This window comes from Notechis scutatus, chromosome Z, assembly GCF_049901735.1.
Source record: "Notechis scutatus isolate UNSWTSFEM ecotype Mainland chromosome Z, rNotScu1.2, whole genome shotgun sequence".
In the NCBI taxonomy this organism is placed as follows: Eukaryota; Metazoa; Chordata; class Lepidosauria; order Squamata; family Elapidae; genus Notechis; species Notechis scutatus.
The window spans coordinates 45,432,565-45,447,215 of NC_142025.1; the positions used below are offsets into that span (position 1 = coordinate 45,432,565).

Sequence of the window (14,651 nt, forward strand, 5' to 3'; positions counted from 1 at the left end):
GTTCTGTGTCCCAAGCCCATTAAGGGCATCATGGAAACATATTGTATCGAAATAGTTTGGAGGAGAATAACGGGGATGAAAGAGAATGGGTGCTTTGATCAGCTCCCTGGGGTCCTGAGCGCGCACAGACCGGCTTGCAAGGCCTCATTCAGCTCTAGCGAGACACACTTACAAGACCATTCAATGTGATTTGCATATCTGCAATTTATCACATCGGAACCCTCCAACATTTTTTTTTTGCAAGGTAAATAAAAGTTGGATTGAATAACAAATATCAATCATCTCAGAGCGAAAGGAAGAGGAAACGGCGGGTGCAACCCAGACTAGCGCAGACATCTGTAAAGAGGCAAAAGAAAATATTTAGCCCAGCGAAAGGAAGTTCAAAGGGACTTTGACAACAGGTTCAAGGCTAGTTTAAAACAAGGAAGCCCGCCACAAAATAAACCTTTTGGGGGTTTCCAACTCGTGGAAAAAGAGAAAGCGTCAAAACACGAAGGAGAGAAAACCATTAAATGTGCATTGAGAAACGAAAGAGGATAAAGTGGGCATCCTGCAGAACCACAAAAGTGCATTCTCGTCCCCAAGAACTTTTCTCGGCTCTTTAGATTTTGTGTAATTATCATCTGCTCTTATGAAAAAGCGCATAAAAGAGACAAAAACAACAAATCTCCCAAGAATAGGAAAATCACACTTCTGTTTGTCCGGAAGTGATATCAGTTAAAAAGAGAATTTAAGGGGATTCCTCTCCAGAACAAGGGGCAAGTTAACAGGCAGCCATTGTCTAGCCCTTCAAAAAACTTCAGTTAAACACCAAATGAGAATCTTCAACTTGACCTTGGAAAGGCTCGGCGCCTCCAGCTAATCTATCAAACCACCCCAGTGACAATGATGTATTTCCAAGTATTGTCAGATCCTGAAAAGATTGATAAATTCGCCGCTGTTACACCCAGAGTCAGCGCTCCCCTTTGGAAGGAGACACGCTGTAAAAAGCGCACCTCCTCATCCCCAGGTCATTGGGTGGGGGGTGGAATAGCGGGGAGAGGAATGAAAGGCCGCGGCGAAGAGAAACGAGCCCCCTTAAATCAGTCTGGCCATATTTCCTGAAGGAGCACAAGAAAGCTGGAGACAATCCTTCTCATATTTAACGCAATATTTCTTGGCTGTGGCGAGGAACAAAAGTCATAGCAAGACGTCTTTGTGACTAATTCAGTCAAAGGGTCGGCTCTGGTTCCCCTGCCGAAAGGTCACTGTCGTTGTGTATGGTCCACCAAGGGGGGGTTTTCACAGGGAAAACGGAGCCAGCTGTCCCTGTCACACTCTCCACACTGGGGGAGCGCACACTGTGCATGGTTATTAGCTTCATTCTACACCTGCAAAACCTACCCATTTCCAAGACTTTTCAAGGCTTTTTCCCCCTTTTCTTTTTGGACCCCTTTTTTCAGCCTCGTCCACTTTGACAACAACTATTCACGTTTTTCCTGAAAAGGACTGGGAAAGAAGGGGGGGCGCTTTCTACGCATTCTAGTGAGTACCCATTGAGCCTCTAGCTAAAAAGGAGCTGCCTTCCACAAAACAAACTTTGACAAAGTCCCAAATAGTTTGCACTAACGTGGAAACGGGCTGTTGCTAACTGAAGTAACCCTTAGCCAGGGTTTGGTGTACAAAGGAGCCACGCTCGCTCCCCAGGGAAAGCTAGTTCTCCATTTCTTCGCCGGCGTTTAAGCGCTTTACCTGTGGCTGTCCTAGCTGAGAGAGACAAAGGGCGCCATTTCACCCTTTACCCTTTCCCTCTGTAAAAATACACTGCAGAAATGGAGAGCGGCCTGAGTCTGCCAGAAAGAATCAGGCCGATTGAGAAATATTTAATAATCTTCCGATGCCCCGATTGATTGCTACAGCGTGCGCCAGCCTTAATTAGCACAGAAGATTGGCCTGGGCAGAAGGGTGGCTGGCTTTACGCGAGGGCGGGAGCGTTTTCGGGAGGCAGGATTGGGATCCAGTTTCTGCTCTTCTTGCCCTCCTTCCCGCCCTAACCCCATTAGCTCCTGCTAATGCTCTGCTCCCCGTGCTTGGGCAGAAGTCTAAGAAATAGCCAAGGCCTGCAGACACTGGGGGACCGGACATGTCAAGTGTCACCCATTTGCCTTAAGACAGGAAAGCCTGTCGAAGGCCATTTCCCAGAAGAAGTGGGTTGGTTTGTTTCTTTGCCTCGGTATGGCAAGCTCGGTCTGTTTTGGGAAGCCTCTGAGCAGGAATATGGCACCGTGACAGGCGCTCAGCGCAACAAGTTGTCTTCAGAACAGGTGCGCGGGAAGGAAATTGGAATCTGGTGGGGGGGGGGCAGAGCGGCGAATAAGCCCGGAGGCTCGGAGAGCTTTCCTGGGCTTCGGAAACTAGGCTGAATCTGAAAAAGGGGAGCCACCACGTTCCTGGATACCTCTAACCTAAGCTACGATGGGACAAGCTTGCTAGGGATTGTCGGCGAGCGCCTAGATTTTTTGGTCAGGAAGACCCAGTTCTTCTCTCTGTGTCAGCTGCCTAAGAAATGGTTCCGACATAAAGGCGGCGTTCTCCCCTTTGCTGCTCCCTCGGACTGTCCGCAGCTAGTGGTACATCTCTGTCCCGCTCATTCAAGCCTCAGGCAGGCCCATTATAACGGGGCCCCTCTTGGAGACCTCCATGCGCAACGATGCCAAGCAAGCGGATACCGTTTCTTGGCTGCCTCTTTCTAGCAGATCAGACCTTCAACAGCAAGGAAAGGGGACTTAAAGTTCTGGCAGGGGAGATCTTCCACTTCCCGGGGCCTCGCGAGCCGGCTTCTTGCCGACTCCCCCAGACCCCGAGTTTTTAGGGGAGAAGCAGGACGCATGTGCGTCTCCAGCCGGGGACCGTCCTAGCCGTTCGCCTCAGAGCGTGAAGAGAGTTTGGCCAAGCTGCCCAGAAAGGCGCCTAGTACTCGAGAGTTGGACTCAAAGCACTAAGCAATCTGACTGAGACCTTTGCGGGTTACCCTGCTCCTCATAATGACGAACTGAGACGGGGGGCAGCTAGGGGGAGGCGAAGAGAGAAGCTTTAGAAGACCCAGAAAGTCCTGCGCACCAGGCTGGCGGCGCGCTCGCCTGAGAAGGCAGCTCTTTCTCCCTACTGCAGCCGCGCGCTCCTCATTCACCGCTACAGCTCTCATCCCCCCCTCCCTCCGCCCTCTTTTGTTCGCCTTAAAAGTAATGCTGCGAATTAAAAGAAATGGCAATGTTTTCTGCCTACTCGCAAGTCCCAGAGAAGAGCCCTTGAGCTTGGCAAAATCAGGCGAATCATTCAACGTGCCACCCCGCACCTGTGATCTTGGCATTGAAAACCTTGCAGACCTATTCCCTATTAAACTTAATTATTCTCTCAAGCACACAATGGTTGAAATGGAGCAGGTTGGATTCTGTTTATTGGTCGTAAATGTTTTTCTGAAGATCTTCTGAATGTCATTGTTAGCTTGTTGTTTGAGGCTGCCCTCGTTCTTTCAGCCTAGAGTAGCCTTGGACTTTTCAATTTTCAATCGTAACATCTGCTTAATCGTACGGATCAAAATATGGAGACACAAAACATATGTAATGGTGGATTTGTTAAATCCTGGTAATGAGTTATTAACAAGGGAAAACAATGGGCCAGGATTGTGAGAGCCTTATGGTAACAGAGTCACTTATGCAACGCTTGACGTTCCCCTTCTTGATAAATGGAACTAAGGTCTGAACGCCAGGTGATAGCAAGAAAATCAATGTCTTTAGAGGCCGCCATGGAGACGTTTTTTTTTTCCTGTGTGAAAAATTAGAAGACATAAAATTTAATTGGCTGATAGGAGAGGGGAAAGTAGTGGTCTTGACTTTAATTGCCAGTTGAAGGCTTAGCAAAAGGAGACAGAAACAAAAACAAAACAAAAAAAAACCCAAACAAAAAAACTCGAAACTCAGGCCTGTTTGTTTGCTTGCATCTCAGCTCTTACTGCAAGTGTTATCATTGAAAATGTGTTTTATTATATAACACACGTCATGCTTTACAGTTCCCATATTGTGTCAAGACAATGCTTAATGGTACATTAAAGACAAGCAAACCATGCCAACACGTCTTGGAGACATTGTAAGAGCCTCTCTCAATCTCTTTGCTTGTTTTAGGCAGCTGCAGCCCAGCACCCAGAAACACAAAAAGAACAAGTTTGAAATACCAGGTGCATCCGAGAGAAACTCGACAGGGATTGATATGTTATAGCCCAGGACATGAACCTAGCAATAAAGATATCATTTTGATTGTCTCCAGCTTCCACGCCATGTAAAAAGCAAGAGGCACCCGGGAAGCCCCATTCTGCTGGCAGCGAAGCCTTTTCCCATCTCGGAGTCCTCCTATCTCCCTCAGCCAAGTCCGAGCACCTGTTGGCCAGACCCCACATCCCGTCGTGGGAATCGTTGCCTGCCGAGGCTTCCAGATCTAGAAAATGCCATTTGTTGTGGAATGAGTGTGGGTCCATTCCCACAGGCTTCATGGGGGAGAGAGGGAGACAAAAAGAGAGAGAGGGGGGTGAGAGGAGATTTAACGGGGGGACCTTCAACTGGTGTTTGTTCATCCTGGCAGCTGGTCCTCGATGCCACCGCAAAAGAGACCTTAATGGAAATGGGATGAGTTCATGCCCAGCCGAGGTTTCACACCCCATATATTACAAGACTTAATCCCAATATTAGCAGATTAGAAAGCCTGGGAATCTCAAAGGGGCAGGTTCTCAGTCTCCATTAGGGGCAGTTTCTTTTTCGCCCCATCTTTCCTTTGCTTTTCAGGGAAAGCAGCTTCTTTTCCTGCACTTGGAGCTGAAAGAGATCGATGCCTCGAGGTTTTAATGGGATTTCTGGTTGTGGCTTTGTCCAGCCCAGGAATCCATCTTCCTTCCTTCGCTGACATTGGGCATCACAAATGCTATTTATTTCAAAGGCAAGGATAGTCTGATGAATAGAAGTAGAAAGAAAATCAGGATCTTAGAAACCGTTGCATCATCTGCTGGTACTGCAGCAGCAGCAGCCTCGGTCTGTCTCGTAGACATAAATCTTGGCATCTTAGCCCATTGGGAAATTGTGCATAGAGCAGCCAACTTTCACCTTATAGTGTCTACTGAATGGATGGAAATCTTGTTCAACCTGAAAACTGAAGAATAGTTTAGATCTTTGCCAAAACTGCATGTTGCTTTTTTCAAGCTCATTGGCCAATTCCAATATTAGCTAAGTAAACATTCTGAAGAAAACTTCGGAAACTGAGTATTTTTCCATCAGATCACTGCAAAGTTCTTTTAAAACCTTCACGTACTGGGTTATTTTATAGGTAGGAAAAAATGATTTAGTTTGATCCTTCAGCCCTTCCCCCAACCACAACAATGCATGCTGTTGACTTCCGATCAGACTGTTGGGGAGGGTGGGAGGGAAAGCATTATTTACTTGAATGCAAACGCACTACCCCAAGGGGAGGAGCTTATCTATGAATCTCTTTATTGTCGCTCTTGATTAATTTTTTTGGCAAGGGGTAGAGAAGGAGAGTAGAGAAAACATTGGTTTCAAAGGTTTGAATAGCTGTCAGTCATGGAAGCCCGCACGCTGGTTCCTTCCAGTGCCAAACAATATTATACAAGGACACGCGCGGGCGACTATTGCTGCTTCATTGGTTTAATTTTCTTTTGCAATTTCCATGTCTGCCTTAAATAGCACTTTGGTTCGGGTCTTGGGAGAAAGATTGATTTCCCTGTGCATGTGGAATTATACATGGGTATCTGTTTATGTATATGTGTGTGAAAGAACACGCACGCACCTTTTAGATTATTTTTCTGGCCTTTCAAACATTCGCAGCAACTGTAGTGAATGAAGCTGAGAAAGAGCGGCAAAAGGAGATGATTTGAAGACCGTTATTAAAAGGATTTGTCGAGTCAAACCAGAAGAGTCACATGATAGACAGACCCTGTGGTTTTTTTTACCCTGAGCAGCCCGGCTCTTCCGCTTGATCTGCGCTAGACTTAAGGATGTGAAGAGGCCATCCCTGAACAACAAAACGCACTCACGCCTTCGCGCGCGCGCGCGCGCGCGCCTCCTCACACCCGCAAAAGTGATGCCATCGAAGAGAAGCCGCCCCATAGACGTGTTGGGGTGGTGCAAAGCCACGGCCTCAGCAAGCACTCCCCTCCCCCCTCCTCCGGCTATTGAGCAACGGGCCCTTCCGCCGCTTAGTCTCAAGGCGTTCGAATCTAGCGGCCATTTGACTTTCTAATGAGCGTAAATGAAATTACATGCCTCCTGGAAGCGTTTGTGCCAAGGAGCCTTTCTGTGTTTAATGAGAGCCTAATACTGCACTACCGAATGGTAGCTGGCCTATTCAATCCTCCGCTTTCGCCGCCTGCTTTTCCTTCGCGGCTCTCGACAGTTTAATTGTGTTGGCCGGTGGATTTCTCCTGCTCCTTTTCCTGGGGGCGGGGGCGGGGCTGCTCCTCTTCCCGCCGCCCGAGATTGCCAATGGAGGGCAAGGGAACTGAAATCTGGCTAATTGTCCTTTGAAGGGATGGTGCCAGACGGAAGACATGGGCCAGTTTGCCAGCCTATCTAGGTTAATGCAATTAGCCTGCCCGAGCGGGTGATGCGTTCCTGTTGCTTTCCGAAAGTGCCGGCGTAGCGAGGGGTCATTAGCTGTTTTGGGGCTCCGAAGACTGACCGCGGTTCCCATCCGCCTGCCTCTCCCCTCCCCCGGGCAGGAGCAGCAAGAACAGTGCTGGATCAGACATACTAGACCTGGGCTAGGCAGCTGGGCTTCTCCCGCAGATCCATGGCGTCTAACATGGGAAAATCCGCACCTGCGGCCTTGGCCAGCCGCGGAAGCAGAAGCGGCTGAAGCACAGCCTCGGGGCAGCCAGAAGTCTCTGCCGCCTTTGCAGCCCTCGCCTTGGGGTGTAGAACTGGCTCTAAACTACACACCTCCGACCCTGGGAACCCCCCACTGTGCGGCGCTCAGTTTAGCCTCCTCGCTAGATCGATCCATTTCGCAAACTAGGTTTTCATTCAATGCAGGGTCGTGGTCTCAGATGAGGATGTCCGTTTGCGGGGCGGAGGTGGGGGTAGGGTACTTTTCGGACTGTATCTAACCCACATCAGGATTACTTTTCAGAAGGGCTTTCCTTCTACAATTCCCCCATACACCACTCTACACACCCACCCACAGAGTGGTGGAATTTGGAATAGGGAATATAGCAGACAAATTAGGGCTAAAATATGCTGGAAAATATTTTTTGTTGTTTTCCCGTGCCTTTAGGACAGCAGCAGATCTCACTAATCATGTTGAAAAGTAGATTGCCTTTATAATTAAGTTATACACCGGTAAGCTAAAGCCTGCAGAGAATCCTATAAAGAGCTGCCAGATACATTTACGTTCGGATAAGGCTGAATCTAGCCACAGGGACTCAAGTCCCCGATGGTGTAGTGGCCAGTTTTTCACCTGCTTCTGAAAGTGCTGATGGTGCTGTTGCTGTTTGCAATTATATTTTTAGAAATAGAAGTAGCCTTATTTTCAACTGTCTGGTTCATAAAACCTTAATGAACACAAACTTTTGAAGACAATCCTGTGAAATTCTTAGAAAGACATGACGTCTTCTTCCCATGAGCATAGGTGGATATGCAGAATCATCTCTACTACAATAACAAAAATAACCCTTAAATATAATAAATTCATAGAATGTAAAGATTAAAAGGGATTACAGTAAAGAAACTTTCTGTACAATAATTCAAGTAGAATACATCAAGTGGAATAATTCAAGTGGAATACAAGTGGAAAAGGACATATTCCCATCAAATTTGTCACAGGAAAAATACTGCTGGCTCCCCTCTGCAGACTTGATTGAGACATCAATATTCCAAGAGATAATTGCAAAAAAACTTAAAAGATTATGTCATGTAGCTCAACCTTTTGCTATCAGCTAGCAGTCTATAAACTGGCAATTCTCAGCACACAGCTTAACAAAGTCTTCTTGAAGTTATTCAGTGAAGCAAAACTCCACCTCTTCTAATAAACTTGTTGCATTACCATACTACAGTACTAATCTTTGGGATATGCTGGTTTTCAAGTATTATTAACCATGACAGAACTTTCTGATCTCAGACTAGTGCTAGATATTGATAAGTGATCCAATGAAATACTTCTAATCCTGAGCCTCCAGTGATTTTACAAACCCATTAGAAATGTTAGCTAAGCAATATTAATGAAAGTAGTAAAATGGGTTGCTGCTATAAGGAAACAAACTTTCTCACACAGAGAAAGACCCTTTAGTGAACCAACAAACCTGGATTGCAACCTTACCCATTGGATGTCACCCAACTTTTTACCACCCATGACTTATTTTTGAAGTGAAAAGCTTATTGGAACATTTCAATGTAGTTTTACCAGTTTTTAAAACACTTCACATTCCTACATCTTAATAAAGCTTTTCAGATATAAAGATTTCCTAAGAAGGCTACAATGTTGAAAAGCAGTCAGGATATGTGATAAAATGTTCCTTGGTTGCCAGTTAACTAGGGATTCTGGGAACTATAATCCTTATGCATCTGGAAGGCACTGGGCTTCTCCATACAGTAATATAGGATTAACATTTTTGCAGCATAGAACCAATTAGAGGGATGGTCTTTAAATAACAAATTTATTAGCTGAATACATTTATTAGCACAGAGTTTATTTGCTGAATCCTGCATCAAGACATCTCCTCGATCTGCAGAAACTTCCAGTATTTTATAAACAATTTAATCTAAAGTTCTACCTGAGAACAGATCCTCCTCCAAATAAACTCATTTTAATCAAAGTAAATTAAAATATTAGTAAATATTTTAATATAATTAACATATTCAACAAGTGGTAATATATTATGTTCACATTTCTTGGGAAACATGTTCCTTTCTAACAAAGAATTTTTGCAAAGGTGCTGGTGAATGAATCTACAAGTATTGCATATTTTAACATTAGGATAAATTATATAAATTATACATTCAAAAAAGAGCTCCATTCCCCCAGGTGTAAATAATAAATAGAAAAAAAGGTGATTGCTTAGAATACTTTTTTTGTATTGTAAAGTACTTTTGAAAATATGTATTGTTAAGCAACACTGTTCCAATAAAGTAGAGGTATATGTAGCCAGGGCTGGAGTTCTTTGTGCTAAGTTCGGTTGTTTGCTTGCAGATGAACATTACCAGGTTCACATTGCTGCCTAATCAGGTAATGAAATGTCTGTAAGCAACACAATCAAGCTTAGAACCAAGAATTCATACCACTGTATGTATGCTGGCAAAATATTGATATTTTAAACTAATGTTCTCATGTTATGATATGAAATCAAATGGGGGCTCGTTTTCAATATTGTTCACAGACGATTTGCCGATTAACTTTCTGGGGTCTTCTGGAGTCCAGACTTTAGCAGTTCTAATAATGTTTTGCTCCTTGAGTTGTTTTTCATCAGTCCAGGAGAGTGAATGCCCAGCAAGAGGAGGAAGTCCATAATCTGGGTCACTTGGAGAAGGTGATCCTGGAAGAAAGATAAACAAAGGAAGAGCGTTAGACCGAATATTCTTACCATACACAGATTGGAATAAACGTGTCATGAACGAGTAGGCAGCAATATAAATTTTTCCAGATAACTAACTTCCCACTTTCTGTCACACTTGTGACAGGGAGTTAGCTAACTGGGGCATCATTTGCTGAGTATATAATATAGTCTTAAACTCACTCACCACTTAATCTAGCTATTGGAATAGTGTATCAATTTTTAAAGGAATTTAATACTTGCATAACCCAACACGATATTTGGGGAGAAAGCAGCTTCTCTCTATAGCTAGAGTTGGTTTTTTACTTTTCCAATGGGCGTGCGCTTCTGCAGAGGCTATTATGTAGGGAGCACCCTAATTTGGATCTCAACTCCTTTTGACTGCACGCAGACATTAAGATTACTATGGGTATTGCTGGGTTTTGAGGGTAATAGCCTATCAGTGGTGCAGCGATTTGGATGCAAACGATCTACAGACCCATGCAAAATAGTGGCCTCTTAGAATTTAAATTCCGCCGCGAATGACTGTATCCTCTCAGTTGTTACCCCCGTCGGAGGATCGTCTTTGGGTCGCTGCAAGCACATTTCACTAGCAAACAAAGGAAAGAATAAAGTTCTTGTGTCTGCTCGTGCATAAACTTGTGAGTAGCAGCAGCAGCAGCAGCAATAATAGCCACCGGACAGACGTGTCCATGAGAAAGTCCGAACGCGAATGGAATCCTATTGGACACCTATTTTGTGCACCGAGTCAGGGAGTTCCAAAGCAAGGCTTTGGGCTGCGACGACCTCTCACTGCTCTGGAGAGAGGAGTGGGTTTAGGGAAAACGGAGCGCTTGAGCTGGAGGACGGTCGTCTGCAAGGTTTCCACAGATGCACCGAAGCCACTGTGGCCAAGGAGTCTCCCTCTCTCTTTTCATTTGGAGCGCGCCTGACCGGGACGGGAAGCTCACCCTGCACTTACTTGTGCCCCGGTGGCAGATGATAACCTTCTTGGGCTGGCATGGGCTCTGGCTGCCCGCGCTGCGCAAAGGTAAGTCGGACTGGACCAGCTCACTGAGGAAGTTGATGTAGCCAATGGCGAGGCGCAGAGTGTCCACCTTGGAGAGGCGCTTCTCGTAGGGCAGAGTGGGGATATGAGAGCGCAGCCCCTCGAAGGCGTCGTTGATGGACTGCATCCGCCGTCGCTCGCGCACATTGGCCGCCTGCCTCAGTTGCTGCAGCTCCGCCTCGGAGCGCACCCGCCGCCGGCCGCGCTGCCGCTGCCGCCGCCGCTGCACTCAAAGCCTTGAGGCTGCCCCTGGGCGACGTCGCCAGTCCGCAGCACTCATAGGTGAAACTGGCCGACGACGGCGATGAGACGGACGTCGAGAAGCTGCCTGGATCCGCCTCACAGCACCGAGAGAGTTCGGGCACATGTTCGGATGCTGAGCCACCGCCAGCCCCGTCGCTGCGGTAACACCCGTGCAACGGCGGGCTCAGGAAGTCCACCTCGGCCTCCAGGAGCTCGTCACCTTCCATAGGGTCGCGGGAAAACTGATCAGTGAAAAATTCCTCGTCGTCGAAGTAAGATTCTGAGGAGAAGGAGTCCAGCCCAGCAGGAAAGTGTTCCAGGAGTACCGATTCCATGCCGGATCTGAAAGAATGTGGGTCGGGAAAGGCGTCAGGCGAAGCCAGTTGTGGGCGAGTAGCTGCTTTTTCTTTCTCTGCTCCCCGCCTCCGCCTTTGGCTCCTGCGGCGCTACGATTTGCTACTGTTCCCTTCTGCGTATTTGCGCGCGTTCTCTCTCCCCGACGGAGGCTGCAGACTCATAAGAACCGAGGACCGGCACGCGAGGATTCTTATAAGTACAACCGCAGGCGCGTGCCATTAACCAACATCACCAGCCAATCAGGGCTCAGTGGAGGACCTCCCATGGTCAAGGGGCAGTGGGAGGGGGAGTATACACCTAGGCTATATCTAAAGGGGGAGCGAGAGCAGAGAACGCTCTCTTTTGGTGTCTGCGTTCGCTGATTTCCTTCTACCTGCCAGCAGACAGTTTAAGGCATTGGTACAGTTACCTCCATTGTGCCCTGGAGGGATCCGAGGCTCTTGGCGAAGTTGGCGTAACCAATCTGTCTTCAGGCTTTTCTACTATCTAAATCTCGTCTACCCCCTCGGTCCATATGTGCAGAGTAGAGACGAAGGGAAATCTAGTTCTGGTTTGGGCCCTGTCGGATCCCACTACCTCAGCGCAACTAGAATTGGCCTGGGAAAGGCTTAATAATTCCAGTCTAACATTATGCCCTATCCAAATTCCTGTTTTCATGAGCTTTTAGTATTATTTATCTTGCTTTTTCCTGCTCAACCATTGTAGAGCTAAGACTCATTACCTCCTATTTAGATAGGTTATTAGATAGATTTTCAAAAGGGAAGAGACACAGATGATTAATCTGAAAGCTCATTCTAGATTTTCAGCATTTAATAGATGGAGATACTTGTCCAAAACCACTTTCTCTAGAATAGATGAATCACCTCTCGCCCACTCTGTCATTGCTACCTTGAATATCCTGATCCTTAACTTCAAAAGTTTGCCATTCCCTCCACAGGGAACAGAGTCAAGGCCACATCCTTGAGTTTTGTTATCCATTGTGATCGTGATATCAGATAGCAACCTCGAAGACCCACAACCATGGAATATGAAGACTCACTCCTGAGCATGTACCATAGCAAAGTGGGTGCATTGCACATGTGTCAGCTGAACTCGTGTTTTCCAGTTACAAGCGTGTAAAACTCAGATAAGTACATTCCTTGTATGTTTGTACAGCTCATTAAACCAAAATATTCAAGTTGATGTCCCTTGCTATATGAACTAAAATCAATTATTTCAATATATTGTTGTCCATAAACCATATTTCCATTTTGTCTTAGACAACAATCCATGATTCAGCATCTCTGATATAGGGTGTTGTGACATCCAACCTAAGTGAAATCTTCAAATGAGAGAACTGCCCTGTTAGCTATTAAAATGTCCCAAACTGATGGCACTTGCAACAAATCATAACTCATCTTTCTAATTAGAAGGTCTTTTACCTTACCTTACCTTCCTCTTCTTCTCATGATGGCACCAAAAGACATTGCTACCTGAGACTAAGATCAAGACTGGTGTTGGTAAAGAGCTGCTGTGATGCCTGGGACAAGTTCCTGAAATTGTTATGACTTTCTTGCAAAGCCAGAATGCCAAAGATCGGATGCCTCATTTTGCCTGCCCATGGTAAGTCTGTAGCAGTCAGATGTTGGGATAACTTCTGGGAAGCCACAATTCAAATCTATATTCAACCACAGAAACTCCTTGGAAGACCTTTGGCAAGTCACCTTCTCTCAGCCAAATCCTTGGAGGCAATGGATTCTTCTTGTGTGGGGACAAAATGAAAGGATCTTGTCATGAAAGGGGGCCTCTCTCTTGAAGAAAAATATATCTAACAAAGAATGAAAGAAATTGAAGGGAGGTGTGTTAGGTCTGCTTTTCTTTACTGACAAAATGTGTTTACTTTCAAAATGTATCCGCTCAGGAGCTTGCCTCTTTTCTACTGCATGTCTATGCTCTTTACTTTAAATTGTATCACTACAATTAAAAATAGTTTCACCAAATCATATGCCATATGTATACGATAGGAGAGTTAGAGTATTAATCACTAATTAAGTTAGAAAATCTCATGATTCAAGAGCTTAAGGCTACTATCACCATTGTTACTACCTACTTCAACATAATCTTCCTCATGAATATGGAGTCCACTTAGGCAAATTTGGATAGATTTTTTAGCCTGGAAGCATTTAATACCATTCCACACCCGTACCAGCAGATTTTAGGTTTAAAACATTGAAGAATTTCACCCACCTTTTCAGGAGTCTCCACAAATGTCTAATTACAATATATATATTTATATAAATTATATATATATTGGCCTATGGATGGAGTGCTGTAGAATTAGAAATAACCCATGGAGCAAATACAAGGTTTTCTAAGCTGGCTTGTTGGCTACCATGCAACTCCTTCGCAAATTAATTACATATAATTAGATTATAGCTGTTTCGTGCAAGCCAGGGTGACCTAGGCAAAACAGAGAGTCTGAGCAAGTATAAGAAACAATATATTACATGCTCAAAAAGTAATCCAGTCTTGTATGTTGTGCTCATATATTCCTCTCTCAAAGGATGCATAGATCTTCAGGTCTTCCTTTAGCACCCAGCAGCAGCCCCAGAGTGTCCACTGGTAATAATTGTAGGGCAAGGAATGGATCTTTGCCACCTGCCAATTCAATAACACTTTCACTTCAATGTGGTTTTGCTTTCCTCTCTTTTGGGAATGGAACGAATCCAGCCCTGAGACAGTCTGAGAATTAAACCTTTGTTCAGGGCCAGGCTGCTTTTCTGGATTTTGTTTTCCAGTTACCTCAGCTTGCTGAGGTCTTTGAAGCTTGGTCATTCATCATACTTTGAAATTGGGTTTTTTTTCCCCCTAGTGTGAAGATAGAGGAACACTGTGCCCACTCTTCTGAAGTCAGATAACACTGGGTGTTTTCAACTAGACTAATCTGTGTGTGTTATGTATGGGTATGGGTAGATATATGCTTTCTTTTGAGAGTAGAATTTCATTTTTAATGTGGACCAGTGTGCTCACAGTAAAAAATGACAATAAAGGCTATCTTATGACATCTCATCTCATCTTACTACAGCAATCTTGAACTTGAGTACAAATGACATCAGAACAGCCCACCACCTCTGCCACTTTGGACTTACTATGTTCTCATTTTAAAAATCAGTTCTTTTCATCTATAAAGCTGGTAGAATTAAGATTTCTATTGTAAGTCATAGCAATAAATACATTTCAACAAACATTCAGCCTGTTGTAAAAAGATCAATATAAAGAAAAGACCAGGTAAATGTATTTATACCAAACTAAGTATTACTGTACAGTGGCCTCACTCGGTATATGCTTCAGCTTCCTGCCAGCATACTAAGAGTAATGAGTAGGATTGCATGCATCCGTGTACAGATGGGATTTTCATAAGATGAGGCTAAAACCTAG

The 14,651-nt window shown here is 45.1% G+C and overlaps 1 protein-coding gene across 1 annotated transcript; it reads right to left on the reverse strand.

Annotated features, from left to right (window-relative positions):
- Positions 1-9,365: 9,365 nt before the first annotated feature.
- On the reverse strand, positions 9,366-11,212 carry PTF1A (pancreas associated transcription factor 1a). Its single transcript, XM_087946175.1, is given in 3 exon segments — positions 9,366-9,568; positions 10,548-10,840; positions 10,842-11,212. Coding segments are annotated over 3 exon segments (867 nt in total).
- Between the last annotated feature and the right edge of the window lie 3,439 nt (positions 11,213-14,651).